General features: G+C 41.3%; 1 protein-coding gene across 1 annotated transcript; it reads right to left on the reverse strand.

Moving 5' to 3' along the window:
• Positions 1 to 453: 453 nt before the first annotated feature.
• Positions 454 to 18,275, reverse strand: gusb (glucuronidase, beta). The gene is made up of 12 exons (XM_080748836.1): positions 17,991 to 18,275; positions 16,628 to 16,813; positions 13,928 to 14,109; positions 12,829 to 12,971; positions 11,558 to 11,745; positions 9,180 to 9,332; positions 8,833 to 9,011; positions 6,758 to 6,904; positions 5,135 to 5,216; positions 3,315 to 3,491; positions 2,469 to 2,604; positions 454 to 2,000 (listed from the first exon to the last, which is right to left on the reverse strand). The coding sequence occupies exons 1-12, from the start codon at positions 18,204 to 18,206 to the stop codon at positions 1,849 to 1,851; spliced, it is 1,941 nt and encodes a 646-aa protein (XP_080604962.1). The 5' UTR covers positions 18,207 to 18,275; the 3' UTR covers positions 454 to 1,848.
• Between the last annotated feature and the right edge of the window lie 878 nt (positions 18,276 to 19,153).

Below are 19,153 nucleotides of genomic sequence, written 5' to 3' on the forward strand. Positions count from 1 at the left end.
GGAAATTGTGTCATTGTCATGTGGAAATGGTCTACCATTAAAACATTCCCTCTGAAACAACCTCTGTCATTTTGAATGGTTATTCTGAGAGGAATGCATACTAGACATAATATATTTAAAAATGTGTGTTAATTGTTGGATTGATGGTATTTAAAAATGTGTGTTAATTGTTGGATTGATGGTCTAAAGTTTAACATTAGTCTGAACTTTAGGCGTGCCGCGTGTACAGAGTTTGTCTAATTCCTGGTATGGGATAGTTCCTGGTACTTATAAACTAAACTATCCTGTGGCACAGGAATAACCTGACAGCTTAATTTGGTACAAGTGTCCCCCGTTAGAAAAAGAAATGTCCCCCATACAGGCATCACTCAGCAAACCCCAAGCCTACACAAGTACTCACCATTAGCTTTTATTCAAAGAAGAAATTGGTAAACTCTAGATAATCAAGGTATGAAAACATTCAGTACACAACAGACACATCAGTTTGATACCTGTACTTGGAAATGTGTGCAAACAGGTTCTACATAATTATAGACACAATCTCTTATGTAACGTCACTTCCAGCTGGCCATGTCCCAATGCTTTTATAGGACTGGAAATATACAGGCTTATCTCTATGAACAATACAAAATGGTGTGAGACGACATCAAGGAATTTTCATACATTCAAAGCTACAGCTGCTTGTACTGGAAATTGTTGGAGTACTGGTGCTGTGTCAATACAGAGGTGAACTCACCGTTTAAAAAAAACAGGTGTTTAGTGAATGGGGGAAAAGGAGTGGTCCTGCTGTTAGGGAATTCTGTACATAATGTGCTCAGCTCCACCAAATGTCACCCAAAGGAATGTTGAAAAGAATGCTGCTTACAAAAACAATCCTGACATGGGTGTAAAAATGAGTAGCATGTTTGATAAGCATACAGCTTTATGCACTTTTTAAAATCTAATAGTCTTTCTTGACTTTATGGTAAGTGATGTGCAATAACTAAGTCCAGCATTAGGATTTGAGTTTAAAATGTATATAAACTGTTTCACTCCCTGAAATAAAGGTTTGTTCTAATCTGAAAACGGATTCAGAATCTGCAGCAGTACAAATGTTTCATAAACAAGCTAAATAGTTCATGTAAAATAGATTTGCTAGCCAGAAATTGCAGAAATATCATTCATTGGGGTTTTTTCCCCCCTGAAAGATTGAATATTCTATTCTACTGTATGTTTGACCACTTCAAATACCCTAATCTTAAAATAACTAATCTACAAGCTTAAACTGTGTCACAGATGCATTGTAAGCTTGTAGATAGCCTATTTTCGGTGAGTAACACGCTTCCATAGAAGTCATGTTGACTTCTATCAGTCGTGGCGACTGAGAACTTTAATCCATGATTGAGCGTCGCACGATTCAATATTAAGTTAATGTCATGGTCCATGGATGCGGATACATCAGAAGTTTCTATTTGCCCATTTGGCAGAGAAGCTTGCAACTTATAATGGGGAAAAAGAAAATACATAGGCAAGACATCCTCACACGTGGGGTGGTCTAGAAAAGAAATGTTTACCAGGGGTGTCAAACTGGTGGCAGGGGGGTTAAATCCAGCCCACAGGATGATTTAGGCCGGGTAAAATAAAAAAGTCATTAATAATAAGTTAACAAACCAACACAATGTTATGTTACCAGTCTGTTGTCAAGCATATTAATCAAGGTGTTGGCCCGATTCCATCTCCATTGGTTCCATTATGAATTTAAAGTTAAATTGATACATGTGGTGTTGCCAAATTATATATGAAGAGTTTGACCCTCCCCAGATCAAACAGTAGGGGTCAGCAGTGACAGAGTGCTTTCACGTTGGAGGCTCAGAGCGGGCAGGGGTACCTGGTCCAGGGAGGCAGTCTGCCCGTTTCATTTGCCAGTCTCCAGTACCTCTCCCTTAGGATGAAAGCCCCGGCTTTAGGCTGCCTCTGTCTGCTAAAAATCCCTTTCTTGTTCCCCACCACACGGGTCACAGCTGCAGACAAAACAGGTACAATTCAGTGAACTTCTTATGATGAATATAAACAAACATATTTACTTATGAGCACAGGAGAATACAGTACAACTGTGGATTTGGGAAATGTGTAGCCTCTTTCAGTAAGGCATTATATATACTTGTCTCTTGATTAAGACTTTACAAATGAAATGAATTTCTTCATACAAAGTACAATTCCTGAATGCCTACAAGAAACTAATCTTCAACGTCTCTTAATACTTGGGAGTGTACCAAAAATAGTTTTATTACTAACAGCAATGGCCTGGAGGAGAATGGTTGGACATGCTGGGGGATGGGTGCTTATTACACAACCCCATTTCAATAATGCAAGAATATTGCCAAGCACTAGCTACAGATATACTTCTCTGTAAAACTGCTAAAGCACCTGTGCGTACATGCATCCCTATCAGGTCTGGTTTTATAGGCTGTCATGTGATGCCTCGCTACCTTGTGCAGTCATGAAGTCAGCAAAGTTCCAGATGAGCTCGCCAATCACATACTCCTTCCTCTTCTGATCAAACACGCTGTGGTAACTCTCCAGGACAATCTTCTGATACTCCTCTGTAAACATCATGGGGGGATCCTACACATACAAATAAATACATTAAAATAAAATAAAGCTCAGCAATACTTACAAAGCAGTAGTTGAGTTAAAGTATAGATCTATCTATTTTCCCCAAAAATTCAATGATTTTCCAGAAAGCTTCTAAAAATATCAATAATAGCAGATAAATAGCAGATCTACAAGCTCACAAAGTGCCACATTCTGACGCGTTGTATGCTTGTAGATTGTTATTTCACTATTTCACCCCAAAATGACTTTTTATCCTATTGATTACTCACACCATGGAGACTTGAGTTCAATAATATCTTTTTGTATTTGTCACATTCCTAAGACAAAAAAATCTATTTGAGTAAATGTACTGTTACTGAGGTACATTTATTGTTATCAAATTATTGGCTTGTGACAAATACAAAAATATATTATTGAACTCAAGTCTCCAGGCGTGAATAATCAATAGGAAAAAAAGTCATTTTGGAGTGAACTACTCCTTTAAGAGTGGTTCATTTATATTGTACTTTTCCCCTTCCTAGAAATGCTGTGCAGAGTCTGCAAAATACAAAATTCGTCTCCCCCAGGAATCTATATTTGTCTTGGTCCCCTCCTTTTTTTCCCTTTACACAAAATCTCTTAAGCTGACAATATATTTGCCGAATGACATGCCAAGAATAGTGACAGTGAGGTGCTTAACACCGTCCTGTCAACGGATTTTAATGTGTGCGAGTCCTCACACTGTGAAGCCCGCTGACCACGTCGGCTCCGTATTCACTCTGGATGATGGGTTTCTGGTACTTCCCATACCAGTTCTCAAACTGGGTGTTAAGCTGGATGGGGATGACCTCCAGGTGGCCTGGGTCATGGTACCAGGAGAAGTAGCTGTTCACACAGATCACGTCTACATAAGGAGCCTGGACACAGGAAGGAATGGGCAGTGAAACAAATTAGAAATGAATATAACTTCAATATGCTGTTATCCCTATGACTTAAAACAAGTAATCGGCATGTTTTCTGGAAGAAAAAAGAAATCAAACCCATCAGTTTGAATTGGAGGAGGAAGCGGCTATCACCGCTCCAAAAAGAACAGTAGGAAACCTCTGACAGTGAATGGGAGACTTGTGGACTCGTGCAGTGTTTTGATTTAATATGGTACACAAAGCAAGCAAGCTTTTTTTCTGTAAGTGCTATGGATATATATAATATGCACCATTATTTTCCTAAGTCCTGTGCATCGTCACTGTCACCAAGTCTCTGTGAATTTGTAAACTAGTATGGTGTTAATAGAAACTACACAATGAGGTCTTACTCTGATTACAGGTTATAGGTAATTGGGACAATAGCAATACAAACAATTGTGGTATTCTCCTTTAAGTGCTCTGTGCCATGAGACTGAGTGGCGACAAAGAGCCACGTGCTGCTCAGGGCCTATTATTTGTCAACAAGAGAGTGACAGTGTGACTAAGAGCGTCGGTATGTCTACAACACAGTCCAACACAGTAATCTAGAACAGGTGTACATCATGGGCTTGCTTGACAGGTTGGCAGGTTTTAACCTGTTGGTTCTCTCACCAGACATACTACTACTAAACCTTGTGTAAATATTCAATAAAGTGCCCCACCCTGGAATGCCTTCGTTTTGCTCAGGGACACCTTGACACATTGCCGGGAATCAAACCTGGGACCCTCAGGCTCTCTACCCATTTAGATATGGCGGCCCAACTCCTTGTGAGTGTGCGGAACCAACTCCTTGTGAGTGTGCGGAACCAAGTTCAGGGGTGTGCTGCCGGTGGAGCTATGTGGAGCACCACTCGCTGCACGCATGCCCACACATGCACCATTGGCTGTTTTCTCACCTCACTAACAAAACCTGCAGATCGGATCGACGCCGAGTGTCGCAGCTTGAATTAACAGCACTGACCAACCTGTTTGATGCATATAAATGGTCTATCCATTTGTGTGACCTGATAAGTAGCCTAGTAGGTGTGAGAAGTTTTGTCTGAAGCAGTGAAAAGAGTTGGATAACAGTGGCTGATGGATTCATGAACAAATTAAATTACAGTGGTGGCTGCGAGGTAAATGCATAATTATGACACACTAAAGTTTCCCCATTATGCAAGTAAATATAGAATACAATTTGTAATATACAGTATAATGTGGGTTAATAAATAGGCCTAAAAACGTTATTTCAATCAGCGACTGCTCATGTGCATGTGTGCGCGACCGCTCCACTAGTTAAAAAAAGGTCCACAGCACACCCCTGACCAGGTTCAAATCTGCCTCCCATCTTGTCTCGCATAGGTTTTGTTTCACCCTGCCCTTATTTTCCTGTCTAAAATGCCAATAATAAATCTTACAAAAAGAAGAAGTGCTCAGCCCTGCCCTAGATTGTAGGTTTGGGCTTAGAGATACTGACTCTAGGGATGATGTATTTATGCTTTGCACCTTTTCAGAGTATAATGAGTAATTACGACACCAATATATATATAGATATGATCATAAATACATAATATTACAGACAACAGCGATTACTGAAGTGTACACCGTAAAACACTTACCCCATTGTCTCTGGCATAATTGCTATCAGTGACAAAGGTGACGGGGCGCGTATCCAGTGACTTGGTGTGAGATATCAAGGTCCTGGGAAGAAGAGGTATAAAAGATCATGTTATTTTTCCGACCACCCAGTGGTCAAGAAAAGAGTCAGATGGATGTAAAATATGAACTTGTGTGTAGTTTCAGTTTGTCAGTGTTTCAGGTCAACAAGGGCCTCATTGTCTGTATTCAGTACATGCATACCAGGCAAACAGTGTGTTGCTTCAATAGCTAGGCAAGACAAAAGAATGTCCCTGCCCTACATGTGCAACCACCTGTCAGGTTCAGTTCTACCACTCTGACTGCATTCCAGATTACTAACCCAGAGACCTTATCTTACCTGTCTTACATTTGTGGAAGGCAAATACAGCCAACAAACATACACACACACGCCTGGAATTCTTTTACAGTTGTAGGCTTCTAAACCAGTGGTTCTCAAACCTTTTAGCTCGAGACCCAAAAGAGAATTCAGACATCTGCCTGGGACCCAGCGGATCTGGGTGCACAACACCCCGTTGCTTTGCGCTGCGAGCTTGTATATTGGCTATTTTAACAAGTTGCGTGCCAAGGCCACAAGAGGGCGGCAAAGTGCCAGACATTACCCCACAGACCACTGCTGTTACATACGGGGACCCAGGACCACCCACGTCTCTACAAGCAGCTCAGGGTAAGTAAAATAGCAAAATAAATATTGTATGTATTGTATTGAAAAAAAAGTCGAACTTGTTCGGGATCGGCACAAGAAGGGTTAACACGATGAGTGCCAAGGGCCACAAGAGGCCGCCAAAGTGCCAGACATTCCCCCATGCCACAAGAGGCCACCAAAGTGCCAGACATTCCCCCATAGGCCACCGCTGTAACATACGGGTACCCACGCAGCAGTGGATTTTCATTTCACGTTGACCACTAGTGGAATGAACATGACCCGGATGAAGAGAGCTAACAGATGGCTATAGGCTTTTTTTTTTTTTGCCCGATTTGAGGCTATTTAGCCGCAAAAAAACTTTTTCGCTTCCATAGGAACACAGTTCAGAGAAAATGAGCTCTAAAGATGTGAGAATGTATTGGATTAGGCGGCGCGATGCGGCGATTACGGGCCGGTGGAAAGAGATCGCGGTCGGCGGCCTGGATGAAGATTTAGACGGAGGCTTCGCTGAGGCCTCCGATTAATTAATTCATTTTATTAAAGAAACCGGAATTGTTCGGTTTCGGCACCCCGGATACGTCGCGCATAGATTGTTTTTTTTGGGGGGGGGCTCTAAACTTTATTCTAAACCATTTTCAATGGAATAAATCGTCGCAACACGTAGAATGGCTCGTTGGAAAGCGTCGGACGAGCTAGGACCACCCACGTCTCTACAAGCAGCTCAGGGTAAGTAAAATAGCAAAAAAATTGTATTGGATTGAAAAAAAAAACTGAAAAAAAAACGAAATTGTTCGGTTTTAGCACTAAAAGAATATATTTTTTTAAATGGTGTTTCTTACATTTGTATCCACCTGTTTCAGCGAGAATTTACAGTAGAATTATGTGTGGGACACATCCGGAGAACAGCAGACATACATACATGGGGTAACCGTTTACTCACTTGAAATAGTATCCAGCAGGAGGCATCTCTGCAGCTGGTTCATTGGCTACTGACCACATGACCACAGAGGGATGGTTCTTGTCTCTCCTAACCAGCTCATCCATGACAGCCAGATGGTGGTCCAGGGAGGCATTCCTAAAACTACGACTACAAACAAGCAACACACAACACTTTATGACAGTGGTCTTCAACAGGGGGTCCTCAGAGTTACTACAGGGGGTCCTTCAAATCTTAGAAACTTTTTTCTCCTTTTTTATATTAACCACTTGAACCCTAACGTCCATATTCTGAGAACTTTAGCCAAAAATAGCAGATCTACAAGCTCACAACGTTGTGTGAGCTTATAGATCGGCTATTTTCGGCAAAGAGGTTTGGTGTAGAGGGGAAAAAAGAGCACACTATGTACAGAGTGAAGGGTCAAATTTATTAAATATTGACGGTTCAAGTGGTTAAATATCTGAAAACTCAAAGTGACATGAATTCAAAATACACTGATGATTGTGCTGTCAAACGATTAAACTATATGGAATCTGGGGGTCCCTGCTTCATCTCTATGTCAGCTAAGGAGTCCTTGGCCTGAAAACGTTGAAGACCACTGCTTTATGACATCCACTGATGTGATGAGTGAAATATGATCAGTGTTGCTACAACAGAAGATAGACCAGCAGCATCACCTCTGCTGATTGCGATGTTTGACGATTCCCGATTGCCCGGCTGTCTTTGCGTGCTTAAACTGGCCCTCAATACATGCCAAAGTCTGAGTCTCCACCAATATCTGTGAGAGAGTATACATAGCACAGACCTTCCTCTATTGCTCCCATTCTTTGGTATGGACCCTATACACGTCCCACCCACTCAGCAACTTCCTGGTGCTGACGTCACGCTTTGAAGGGGAAACCCTACTAAAAGCCCATAGAGTTAACACAGAAATCGCAAATTTAATGCAATTTCCGAATAGTAAAGAATGATCAAGAACACAAGATAGTAAAAGGCACAAAGCATTATAATTTACTTTACCGTTCGAAATAATGATTTGTTGGCTTTAAGTCCAGCGATTTCTGTGTTAGTTTACCCTTCAAAGCTGACGTCAGCACCAGGAAGTTGCTGAGAAATTTGCTGAATGGGCGGGCCGTGAATAGAGTCTATAATGGGATGCTTGTTATGAACACGATTTCATTCCTCAAAGGCAATTGAAATTGGAGCCGATTTGGACATTAGTTTCCTTGATTAACTTTACATTCATTAAGTTACGATGATGTGAAAAATTCCTTGACATTCTCTCTAGAATTGTTTCTCAAACATCCCATATGTATTATCTTCACTCAAGCCAATGAAACATGGCATAACTGCCAATTGTGTAAGCACTCTTGATGGTTTGATGAACAGAAACAAATACATATCGAGTCCACACAATAATTCAATGAGTATATGGGTGCGTTCGGAAACCCGCACCGGGTGTGTGCTCAGTGTAGTGAGTGCAGCGGGCGTGGCGTTGGAGAGTGCGTTCAGTGTGGCTTATTTACGAACGACCAGTTAAGAGTCAGCTGTGTGCTTTTTCACTCTGAAGTCTGAACTCTGAAGGTAAACTTCCTTAAAAGCAGCAGTTGCTAACGTAACGTTGATATTGAAAGGAGATGTAATTCATAATATTGGCATACCTGCTGTTAGTTTACATGTTGATGCGTGTGAAACTATCAAGCCCAAACGACCAATAAAGCTGTAAATGCTGCATTTGCGGTCATTTCCTCCATTGTTCACAGCTGAGAAGCGCTCGAGACACGGCGATGAAAACCAACCAATCAAAACACCACACTGACGCACCACACCGCCTAACCCCATCTTCTGAGTAGGGTTGGTGAGTGCGTGCACTCAACACACCAGTGCGCCGCGCACTGGATTTCCGAACGACAACGCACCAAGTGCACCGAATAAACGAACGACAACATGGCACACCAGTGCGTTGAGTGCGCATTTCCGAACGCGCCCAGTATAAAAAAGGAAATGGGAGTTGGAATGCAGAAACCATTAGGGATAAACTCCACAGTGATCACTGGGGTGTACACAGTGGTACCTACATGTCTTTAATTCCCACCCCTGGGCATTCATCTATCACCACAATGCCATGACGATCACACATCTGCAGGATCTCCTCAGCATAGGGGTAGTGGCTGGTACGGAACGAGTTGGCCCCAAGCCACTTCAACAGATTGAAGTCTTTCACAATCAGGGGCCAGTCAAAGCCTTTCCCACGAATCTATGGCACCCAGCAAAGGAGGGGAATTGGGTTATGAATTCAATAAGTGAGTGACCATGTCATTGTCTTTATAGCAGCCTTGGGAAAAGAAATGTGTTTAAAACAGATTTAAGGAGTGTTGGTTTCTGTGATTTGTTCAGGTTTTGCCACCCCCTAGTGGTTACTCACATCAGCATCCTCATGTTTGTTGACTCCATGGAAATAGAAGGGCTTATTGTTTATTAGGAACTGGCGACTGGTAACCTTGACTGTGCGGATGCCGATTGGTAGGGCATACACGTCTTCATATGCTGTCCCCTCATGGGCTGTTGTCATGTGAACCTGGAGATTTAGGGAGAGTTCATAAACTATAAGCTATATGTTCCACGTAAGGCATATTTCTCAACAGTTTTCCCACTGAATGTCTTGTATATTATGCATGCACTGTGGGGTAGTATACTGGGTTGCGTTGGGTGCACAACAATTTAAGCTGTAAAATGTAACTCTGGTTGATATTCAAATTTTGCTCTGCACTGGCAAGTCACCTACACAAGTAAGCAACAGGATAATTAAACACTTTTTCTCTGTATGACAGCACTACAGCTTGCTCAAAAGAGACGCTGTTCATCTTTCATATATAACTGCTGTAAAACGATCCAGAGCTTGGTTTCAGATGTGTATTTTATTTTTAAAATCTCCAAGGAAGTAACATCTTCAGATATTAAAAAAATCAACCTTAGTTCGAAGTGGAGCGGTAGTCTAATCACATGGTAGACAATAGACATTAAGCAATATCCTGGCCAGGATTCAAAACTTAGTGTCCTAGCGGGTACAAGAAGAATGGGCACTAAGGACGAGTGGGCACCTCAGTGTAAAATTTCAGGCGCATTTGAGACCAAAATGGTCGCAATTTCGAGCCTTGGTTCTAGATGTGTGTGTGTGTGTGTGTGTGTGTGTGTGTGTGTGTGTGTGTGTGTGTGTGTGTGTGTGTGTGTGTGTGTGTGTGTGTGTGTGTGTGTGTGTGTGTGTGTGTGTGTGTGTGTGTGTGTGTGTGTGTGTGCGTGCGTGCGTGTGTGTGTGTGTGTGTGTGGAGTGTGCCTGGCCTGCTCAACAGCGTCCCTCCTTTAACGTGTGTGTGGTCAGCAGAGGTATTGTCAGGCTACAGACATGTCCACCCACCCACATAGCCAGGGACATAGCTGTTTATAGGGAGCCGGTTTCACCGCTCCAAAAATAGAGGTTGCAGGGTACCCTGGTAGTTGGTGTGGACTGGCCATCGGGAAGTTTCTCCCAGTGGCCGGTTGGTGCATGGCTGGCCTGCTCTCTTATTGTTTTGTTTGGTTGTTTGTTTTTCAGCAGCCAATATTACATTATATATAAATAGTGCATTTCTCGCACAGGCATGCATTGTGATTTCATGGAGACTATACTGCACAATAAAACCACCTTACACTGTAAGTTACTGTAAAGCTTACAGTACTTCTTCAAAGCGTGCTGCACCTTTCTCTGCCCGCTGGTAGTGAAACGAAACTAGGGTGTTGTGACCGAGGAGTCTTTGCAACTTCAAGGGCATGTGTAAACAATCAATGTAGGCATAGGCCCACTGCTGCTTGCTGCGGCCTCTTCCAAATTCTGGTGCGTCACCAGTCTCATTTGGGACTCTACTGCTTTCATCCCCATGGTCTCCAAAGTGAATTTCTTTGGACATACAGTAAATACCTCATGTTCATTCACTGCTTATGCCAACCATGACATATTTTTTTGTTTCCTTCCATTTTGCACCAAACTTGTATTTCCCCATCTTGGCTCATGACAGCAAGTCAGCAACCACAACCACATCAATCCCAACCACCTGGCCACACCTGGCAACCACGCACCACATTCTCCTTTGACAATGCGATGACGATGAAATGTTATGCAGCCCAGTGTAAATAGCAAACACACAGATGTATTATGGCTTTCATTTTCACTGTGATTCTTAAAAACATCTTCAAATGTAATACCTACAGTCAAATATAAGACAAATTAAGACCTTAATTTCCCTGATTCTTTATAACTTTTTAAGGACCCACTGGAACCCTGTGTTAAAAAGTCAAACAGTCTAAGTATTATTATTGGGGTATGCCACCAATGCCACGCTCTACTAAGGGCCCCATTCTAGTGTGTACTTATTTATACTTTATTATTAATTGAATATATATGTAAATATAACGAATATGAGGGCTGCTGTAAGTTCCCAGGCTTATTTTTGTTTCCTATCTACTCCAGCCTGGTGGCTTAACTGAATACAGTAGTTAACCCTCAGGGACCTGTGTAAGCACTTACTATAGTTTAGGGTAGATATTATAGTAACAGCAAATTCTGTGCATTAGCAGAAGTCTTAGTGAGGCGCTTTTGTAAGAAAAGAAAAAGGGGGAAATGATTCAGCATTTACTGGCATGAGCGTGAATACCAATGTAGGACGTGAATATATTGCCGTGTTAAAACGATGGTTACACCCTTTAGCGGCTGTGACTCAATCTCAATGAAAATAAAATTAAAATATTTAGTGAATTATTTTCTCGTACCTCCATAGAGTAAAGATAGCCCGGATTCTCGTGCATCAAGTATGGCCACCACAAGTTGGCGTCCACCACTTTGAGCACCCCAGATGGCCCAGAGGAGGAGGCCACACAGCGTCCGTCTTTGTCCATCAAAGTTATCTTCAAATTGGCTGTGGGAGCACCTAGCACTGATACACTGTAACCGACTAGGCCTGGAACATAGAGGAAACGCATGGTTTAGTGATAACGTATCAAGTCACACACAATCATTCAATTTGACCACAAGTGATACAGTGCCTCTGGAAGTTTGTAGTATTGATAGTAGGGGCAAAGGGTGTGAGCATGTAGTAGTGTTTGACATTCCATCATTGCTTTCTACAGTAGGCTACTGTATGTGGGTTTTTTATCATTCCATAAAACATTTTTTATCGTCCTTTAATTGACAATTAAAATCTCACATCCCATTTTGAACAATTACGGGATGCAATTTATTCTGTATTTTCACCCAGTGGGAAGTGAACGGTTGTCAGTCAGTAGGAATGAATATAACGTGAAATGCAAGGTATGTTGGCAAATGTTTTCTTTCTGTGGCACGTCGCTCATGGTGGCCAGTCAGACAGCATGCCTGGAGACTGGGCAACACTCCCGTAACGTCAGAACAAACACATAAGAACAGAATTCCTATCTGCTGTTTGTGTATTTACTAATAGATGTTAATTCTTGCTACCGTCTCTTCATTATGATGTGATTTATTTATTAATGTTGTATGTATGTATGTATGTACTGTATGTATATAGTATATGAATCAATATAAATATAGGGCCCATGTTATGAAAAGCTCTAAGCATATAACAATATGCTAAAGTAAATATGGAAAAAATAAAATAAACTTCCCTTATTTCTCACTGTGTTGTGCAGGATGGACTATAGTAAACGTCAGAGACTGATCTTTCGGTAACACGATAGCCATCTCCGATATGTGAATGATGTACGTATCGAGATCAGATCCCAATCCTAAATCGGATCGGCCGCATCTCTATAGCTGTCCTGTCTCCATAGTATCGTGACCCGTTTTCTATTCTGTGTCCTTCAGAACAAGCTTGTCTTATGGCTGCTTGACTCAATAAGGTGTGTTTATGAGAGGACATAAGCTACATTACAGTCATGATGATGAATGTTTAAATTATTTTAGAGTGCTCTGCTCCCTCTGTGCTCAGAGGAGACGGACCATTGACAAATGGGAAATATCATCTTAATCTTATAATTTACAATTAAATATATTATACAAAAATTACCAGTGTTTTCAGAGATGTCAGTCACCACAGTGATGTCATCAACATATGCCTTTGGTGTAGTGTATAGCAAGACAGGACGATGTATCCCAGCATAGTTGAAGAAGTCAAACATGATGCTTTGCACAAAATAGCCACCAGGATACCTGTTCAAACAATGGACAGTGTTTTACAACTTTGTGGACAAACCTTAATCTCGTGTAGCCAAACAATCAGAGATCTCTGCCTACTGATACCTCTTGTGACATCTAAAATAACAGCATTGCAGAAGAACCAATGCAAAGACTTCAGGGCGATCCTTCATATGTGAAGGTACAGCATCAGGATTGGTTTTCAAACAGTAATGTAGGTTTGTTAGCGCCGGTTTTCTCTGGCATCCAAGCCCATTCAGTGAACACCCCAGATATTATCACAGGAAGAGATCTCTGTTCATCTGGCTATGCGATATTAGACAAACCTTGATTTGCCCTGTATTTTTTAATAATACATTGTTGCCCAAGTAAATTAAGGTGATTAGACCAAATTAATGATTATTACTCAAGGGGCTCGCTTCGCTCCCTGGAAATGAGGCCACTTCCAAGGTCCCCTTGAATCTGCTGTTCCTATTAATGGCCCAGCAGATGGCGCTATTTCACCTTCTACCGGTGTCAAGACATTTGTATCTCAATGTTTCTCTATGAGGTTTTGGTGAACTTAACACTTGATTTTATTATCTTAGCAAACCTTTTCATAAACATTTTGGGTTTCTATCGCTAGTTTAAAGTCTTGTTATATGCATTTAGTACATTATGGTCACATTCATTTTAAAATGAATGATAAAGTAGGCTATGTTTCTAGGGTTTCTAGCGGTCATACAGAATGAAGACACGCCCTCCAGCCAATAGCATTCATTTGATTCATTTCCGTGTTCATTTCTGGAGCGGATAGAGAAAGATTTGCAATAGCTGAAAAACAGGCCTCATTTACGGTCTGTAGAAACCAATGGCGTGACGCTTTCTATATTTTTTTACAGTCTATGTTATTACATCATAAGATAATACTTTTGTTTGATAAAATGTCCGACCAGTTTCTTTCCAAGTAATAAACAAACAGAATGGGTTACTTGGAGGTATCGTCCATATGCTCGATTGCTCCTGGAGGGAGGGTCTCCAGAGTAAGAGTGTTGTTGACAGCAATGGTGATCCTGCATGGTACTTTGGGGTTCTCTCTGATTAAATCCCCTATCTCTGCCTCAAAGGGAAGATGACCACCATTGTGCTCCGTCACTTTCACGCCATTCACCCACTACAAGAGCAAGGACAATAGTTAGGATGGTAAATGCAGTTGACGGATTTTACAAACAGTGTGTACAGGGGTCATCAACGCTTGTCCATCTTTCACACGTCGCTTCAGGTAGATCGACCCCGGTCACCCCGCTCCCCAGCCTCCCCGTTCCTCTGAGTTTGTGGAGAACAATAACTTCCAATCGCATGACTTTTGGAATGGTTGACACATCGGCTAAGAAACATGGTGTCTGAGATTCACGTTAAGAGGAAGCTGATCAATATATGATATATGATCTATGTATCATTGTTTTCACAGAGGCAAGAAGCGCCTCTATGAGCGTGGTGTTTTTCATTCATTTTCTTCTCTCTCACCCGTGTTTTGTGTGTGCTTTGTGTGTGTTTTGGGTGTGCTGAAGCGATCATTGCGCCTTATTATTATTTTCTTTCCATTTCCTTCACTTTCTTCTCTCTAGAAGATTTCCGAACGGGGAGGTGGGAGAGCGGGGTCGATCTACTTGAAGCGACATGTGAAAGATAGGCACATGTCTATACACGGACAAATGTGTTTGTGTACGTGGCAAGGCTTTCTTTTGTCTGTGACACATTTCTAGATTTTCTTTTTTACACACCATTATACATGTTGTTTTCTTCTAAATACACTGAAAATACTTCAAAATATGTATGACACTTATTTACTGTGACAATATGGCACATTAGGAGTCCCAACTAGTACTAGTGTTTCTCAAATGAGTGCCCTAATGGACCTGTAAGGGTCAATTTGGTTCTATTTGTACACTCTCAGTGTTACAGACCTGTTATGATCATTCAGGGCTATCTCTTTATGTGTTTCTGGTAATATTATTGTCTTCTCATTTTGCAAGCATGGCAATGACAGCTGAGTAAAGTATGTGCAAATGTACAGTGACAAATACCCCAAAAATAACTAAAACTGATGGTTATTTCAGCTAAGCTTAAACACAACATTATTTTAAGAGGGTTACACAAGAGAATTACCGTATTTTCTGGACTATAAGGCGCACCGGACTATAAGGCGCACTGTCAATGAATGGTCTATTTTCGAACTGTTTTCATATACAAGGCGCACCGGACTATAAGGTGCACATAATAGACGCTACCGTTGCGTTATGCATCCAACAGATGGAGCTGTGCTAAAGGGAATGTCAATGTCAATGAATGATCCATATATAAGGCGCACTGGACTATAAGGCGCACTGTCGTTTTTTTGAGAAAATTAAATGCTTTTAAGTGCGCCTTATAGTCCGGAAAATACGGGTAAGTAAAATAGAGATTTTATAGGATTAGATATAGACCTATTCAAGTGAGCCTGCAGACATTTCATTTCATTTTTACATGTAATTTATCTCAATAAGTGTGTGGAGGATGAATGAACTGCAGAGGTGACAAGTTTTGCTTAAATTGGAAGCACTTCGCATTAAATGTGTTTAACATATGGTATTGTTCATACTGTATATACCGTACATATAGAGAAAGGAAGGGGAAGGGAGTATTTTCTGGTCCTCGGGGGAGGGGAAATTGCTTTTACAGCTTGCCACGTACACTGGTTGAGCTGAGGGTCAAACCGATGACCTTCCGATTCCCAGGCAGCCTCAATATGACCCAGACTTGAACCCTTCATGAAGTTAACATGTTGTGGACACTCAGTTTGTTAAGTCCAGGGGTCTTCAACAGGGGGTCCGGGACCCATAGGGGGTCCTCAGAGTTACTACAGGGGGTCCTCCTTTTTATATTAACAATTTGAACTCTAGTGTCCATATTCTGAAAACTGTTGCCAAAAATAGCAGATCTACAAGCTCACAACACCTCGCAGCGCAAGGCGTTGTGAGCTTGTTGATCGGCTATTTTCGACAAAGAGGTTTAGTGTAGAGGGGAAAAGACAGTGTACAGTGTAAAAGGTCAAGTTTATTAGGTAATGGCTCAAGTGGTTAAATAACTGAAAACACAAATTGACATGAATCCAAAATACACTGATGATTGAGCTGTTGAACGATGAAACTATATAGTGGTCCCTGCTTCATCTCTCTCTCAACTAAGGGGTCCTTTGCCTGAAAACGTTGAAGACCCCTGGTTTAGTTAGATGTTTAATTTATGTCGTACGACAGTGTCACGTGCCGAAAATATCTTGTCTACTTGGCTCACAACTCGATGCATCCACGACACTTGTGAACTTGTAGAATATCAGCAATTTTCAGTTTGTGACACCGTCATACGATGACGTACAGATCGGGCTTAATGCAGTGGTTCTCGATGCAGGATCCGGGGAACCCCAGGGGTCCTTGGGGGTGTCCCAGGGGTCCCCAGCTAAATGATGGGATAGTTAATAGCTACTTAGCTAGTGTACGTTTGTACACTCTCAAGAGTTAAATTAACACTAAATGTGGTAAATTTAAAATTGGGGTAAAAAACAATCATCAAACGGGGGTCCATGGCCTAACGCGTATCAAACTGGCTGTCTAAGGTTGAGAATCACAGATCTCTTTAGGTCATACTGTACTTACCGCCACTGAATAGTAGTGTGCACTTCCCACTCGGAGTACGACTCTAGTTCCCTCATCAGCTCCCCAGCGGGCTGGCACCCACACCTCTCGATCATACCACACCCAGCCAATGAAATCTCTCAGCTTGGGGTCCTGGGTTATATCATTATAGCTGGCAGGAACTGGCATGTCAATCACAGGGCCACTCTGATACAAAGACAGATAAGCGTGTATGATTTGTACAGATACACAGTCAGATCCTCACTGATAATTTAGCCTTTTGTAAATCATTGTTTTTTTTTTTATTTCGATTTTTAGACCTTAATTTATTTATTTATATAGGAAGTCACATTGAGATACAAGATCTTTTACGAGGGAGCCCCGTTTAGGCTAGCAGCAGTACAAAAAGTCGCAACTTGCACAACATAAAGACACATTTAAAAATGCAAAACTTTATTAAGGTCACATTTGTACTTTAAAGTTGCAAAACGTAAAAGGGTTGTTTAATAAACAGAAAACTACATTTTCAGGTGCGTTGCCAATTTCATCCAATCAGGAGAGAGTACCCCATCATCAGCTTCACTTTAATAGAGATGCTGTTTCAATTCCTTCAGGAAAGTCTAGAGCAGTGGTCCTCAAAGTGGGGTCCAGGGACTCTCTGGGTTCCTTTTGGGAGGTCTAAATTGTCTAAATTGACCCTTACAAGTATGTAACTCTGACAGTATAGTTTCATTTGTATACTGTCAGAGTTAAGGGGGACCTTGACATTTTAAAGTTTGAGAACTACTGGCCTAGAGCCTCCCGGAGAAGGACTGAGGAGGACCACAGAGCAGGAGATGAAGGCAGGGGGCTGCCATGGCAACAACTGGACCAGAGAGGATGGATGAGTTCCACCAATGGCCTATCTATGTTTCACAAGGAATTTAAAGGCATAAGTAAGTGTTTCAATTCTGTCTGCTAACTTCCTTGTATCATCACTTCCTATTTCACTTGTTTATTCTGTATTCATTATTCTGTATGAATACGCTCTACTGATTGGATCAAACTGGTATCCCACCCCATTAATGCATTTTCTGATTACTAAAGAGCTGAAAGGAGAACAGACAGGGAGACGCCTGTTGCTGAACAAGCACCTTATAGCAATGATAACTATCAGAATATAGCGCTATTATCACTTATTTTAACAAAAGAAAATAACTTATTATATCTTGAATTAAACGTCATGATTCCTTTCACACCAAGTTCCAGTAAACGAATCAATGGAAGACTACCACCTACTGCAGATGTGCTGATTATCATGATACACATGTATTACAATTGCGTTAATTCTTTAGAATATGTTCCAGAGTGCAGGTTTAACATTGCGGATTGGACTTGTGTTTACCTCTGATAAGCGACTTTTGTACCATGCCTCTTCAAAGCCCTTGTTCCTGCATGGAGACATGTCTGCCCTGAAGCTCCAAAGCCCGTTTAGCTCTTTTATCTCTCGTGAAGAGGACTCTCGAGGAAAGAGCATTCCAGTGCTGAGCAGGTAACCTGCATCCCATTGTGCAGACTGGAATAAAACATGAATTATCAGTAGTTTATCTGCACTAATCATCTTGCATGCATACTTGTTAGTTACTTTATCTAAACTGAGAGCGCGGAAATCCAATGGAAGTTGTTGTTGATGCTGTTGTCACATGGGCAAGTCTTTGGTCATGTGATCATAAAACTTGGTTTCATCCGGAAAACACCCAAACGGATAAGATCTAAACACATATTATGTTTTTATTTCATCACTTTTCATTGCAACAGCCTTGTTTAACATTTCCGCACGATTTCCTGTATATATTTCACTTTTTGTCATTTCAGGACTTAAACCAAAAGTTAAATGACCTTTTACGGCACTAGATGGCGCTAGATACTAGTCCATTCATTGCTTGAAGCTATTCAATTTGATACATACTATAATAGGCGGTTAACTTCTAATGGTTCTGTTTCTGTGAACATTCTCTGTTTTGTCGACAATTTCTCAACTCATTTTAATCAAATAGTCTACTTGTTCTGTTCTGAGCCATTGCTAAATTGTAATGTTCCTCTACATTCTCACTACTGTGTGCCTGTGGTGATTATAGGCCTACATAATAGGCTATATTAACTGCAGTGGTGAGACTAATAGCCTATTTAAATGCACAGATTCTCTTGGGGCAGAGCTTCACTTGAGAATGGGGCCATATACCTGCCTGAAGCATTCTGGGGCTCAAACAGCAACACAAGCATAGTAAGAAACCTATTAAAAACTAACAGCGCAACATATTTTTTCTATTCCATTAAAATATTGACTTTTAGGAGAATATGTTATTGGAATGACTACCGTTAACTTAAAGGTTACATTTTATTATAGGCTATTTTCCAGATGTTTGTTTCAGGCCTGTCCTGCTATGCAGGATAGACTATATGAGTGACAATAGCTTTTCAGGAAAAGGGTCAATTTTGCTCAGTTTAGAGAGAAGCATTACAGTTTGGCTAATTGGAGGGAGTGTAATTTGTATAGGGTTGATGGGT

Source organism: Nannobrachium achirus (assembly GCF_963921795.1).
Source record: "Nannobrachium achirus genome assembly, chromosome: 19".
NCBI classification, from domain to species: Eukaryota; Metazoa; Chordata; class Actinopteri; order Myctophiformes; family Myctophidae; genus Nannobrachium; species Nannobrachium achirus.

Excerpts from the sequence above, each read along its gene's own strand:
- gusb (XM_080748836.1), bottom strand. The coding sequence starts at position 18,206 with ATGATTAGTGCAGATAAACTACTGATAATTCATGTTTTATTCCAGTCT. Across the intron at positions 6,905-8,832 it reads GGGGTGGGAATTAAAGACAT|TCGTAGTTTTAGGAATGCCT; the intron begins GTAGGTACCACT and ends GCTTGTTTGTAG. Across the intron at positions 2,605-3,314 it reads TGGTCAGCGGGCTTCACAGT|GATCCCCCCATGATGTTTAC; the intron begins GTGAGGACTCGC and ends TTGTATGTGTAG.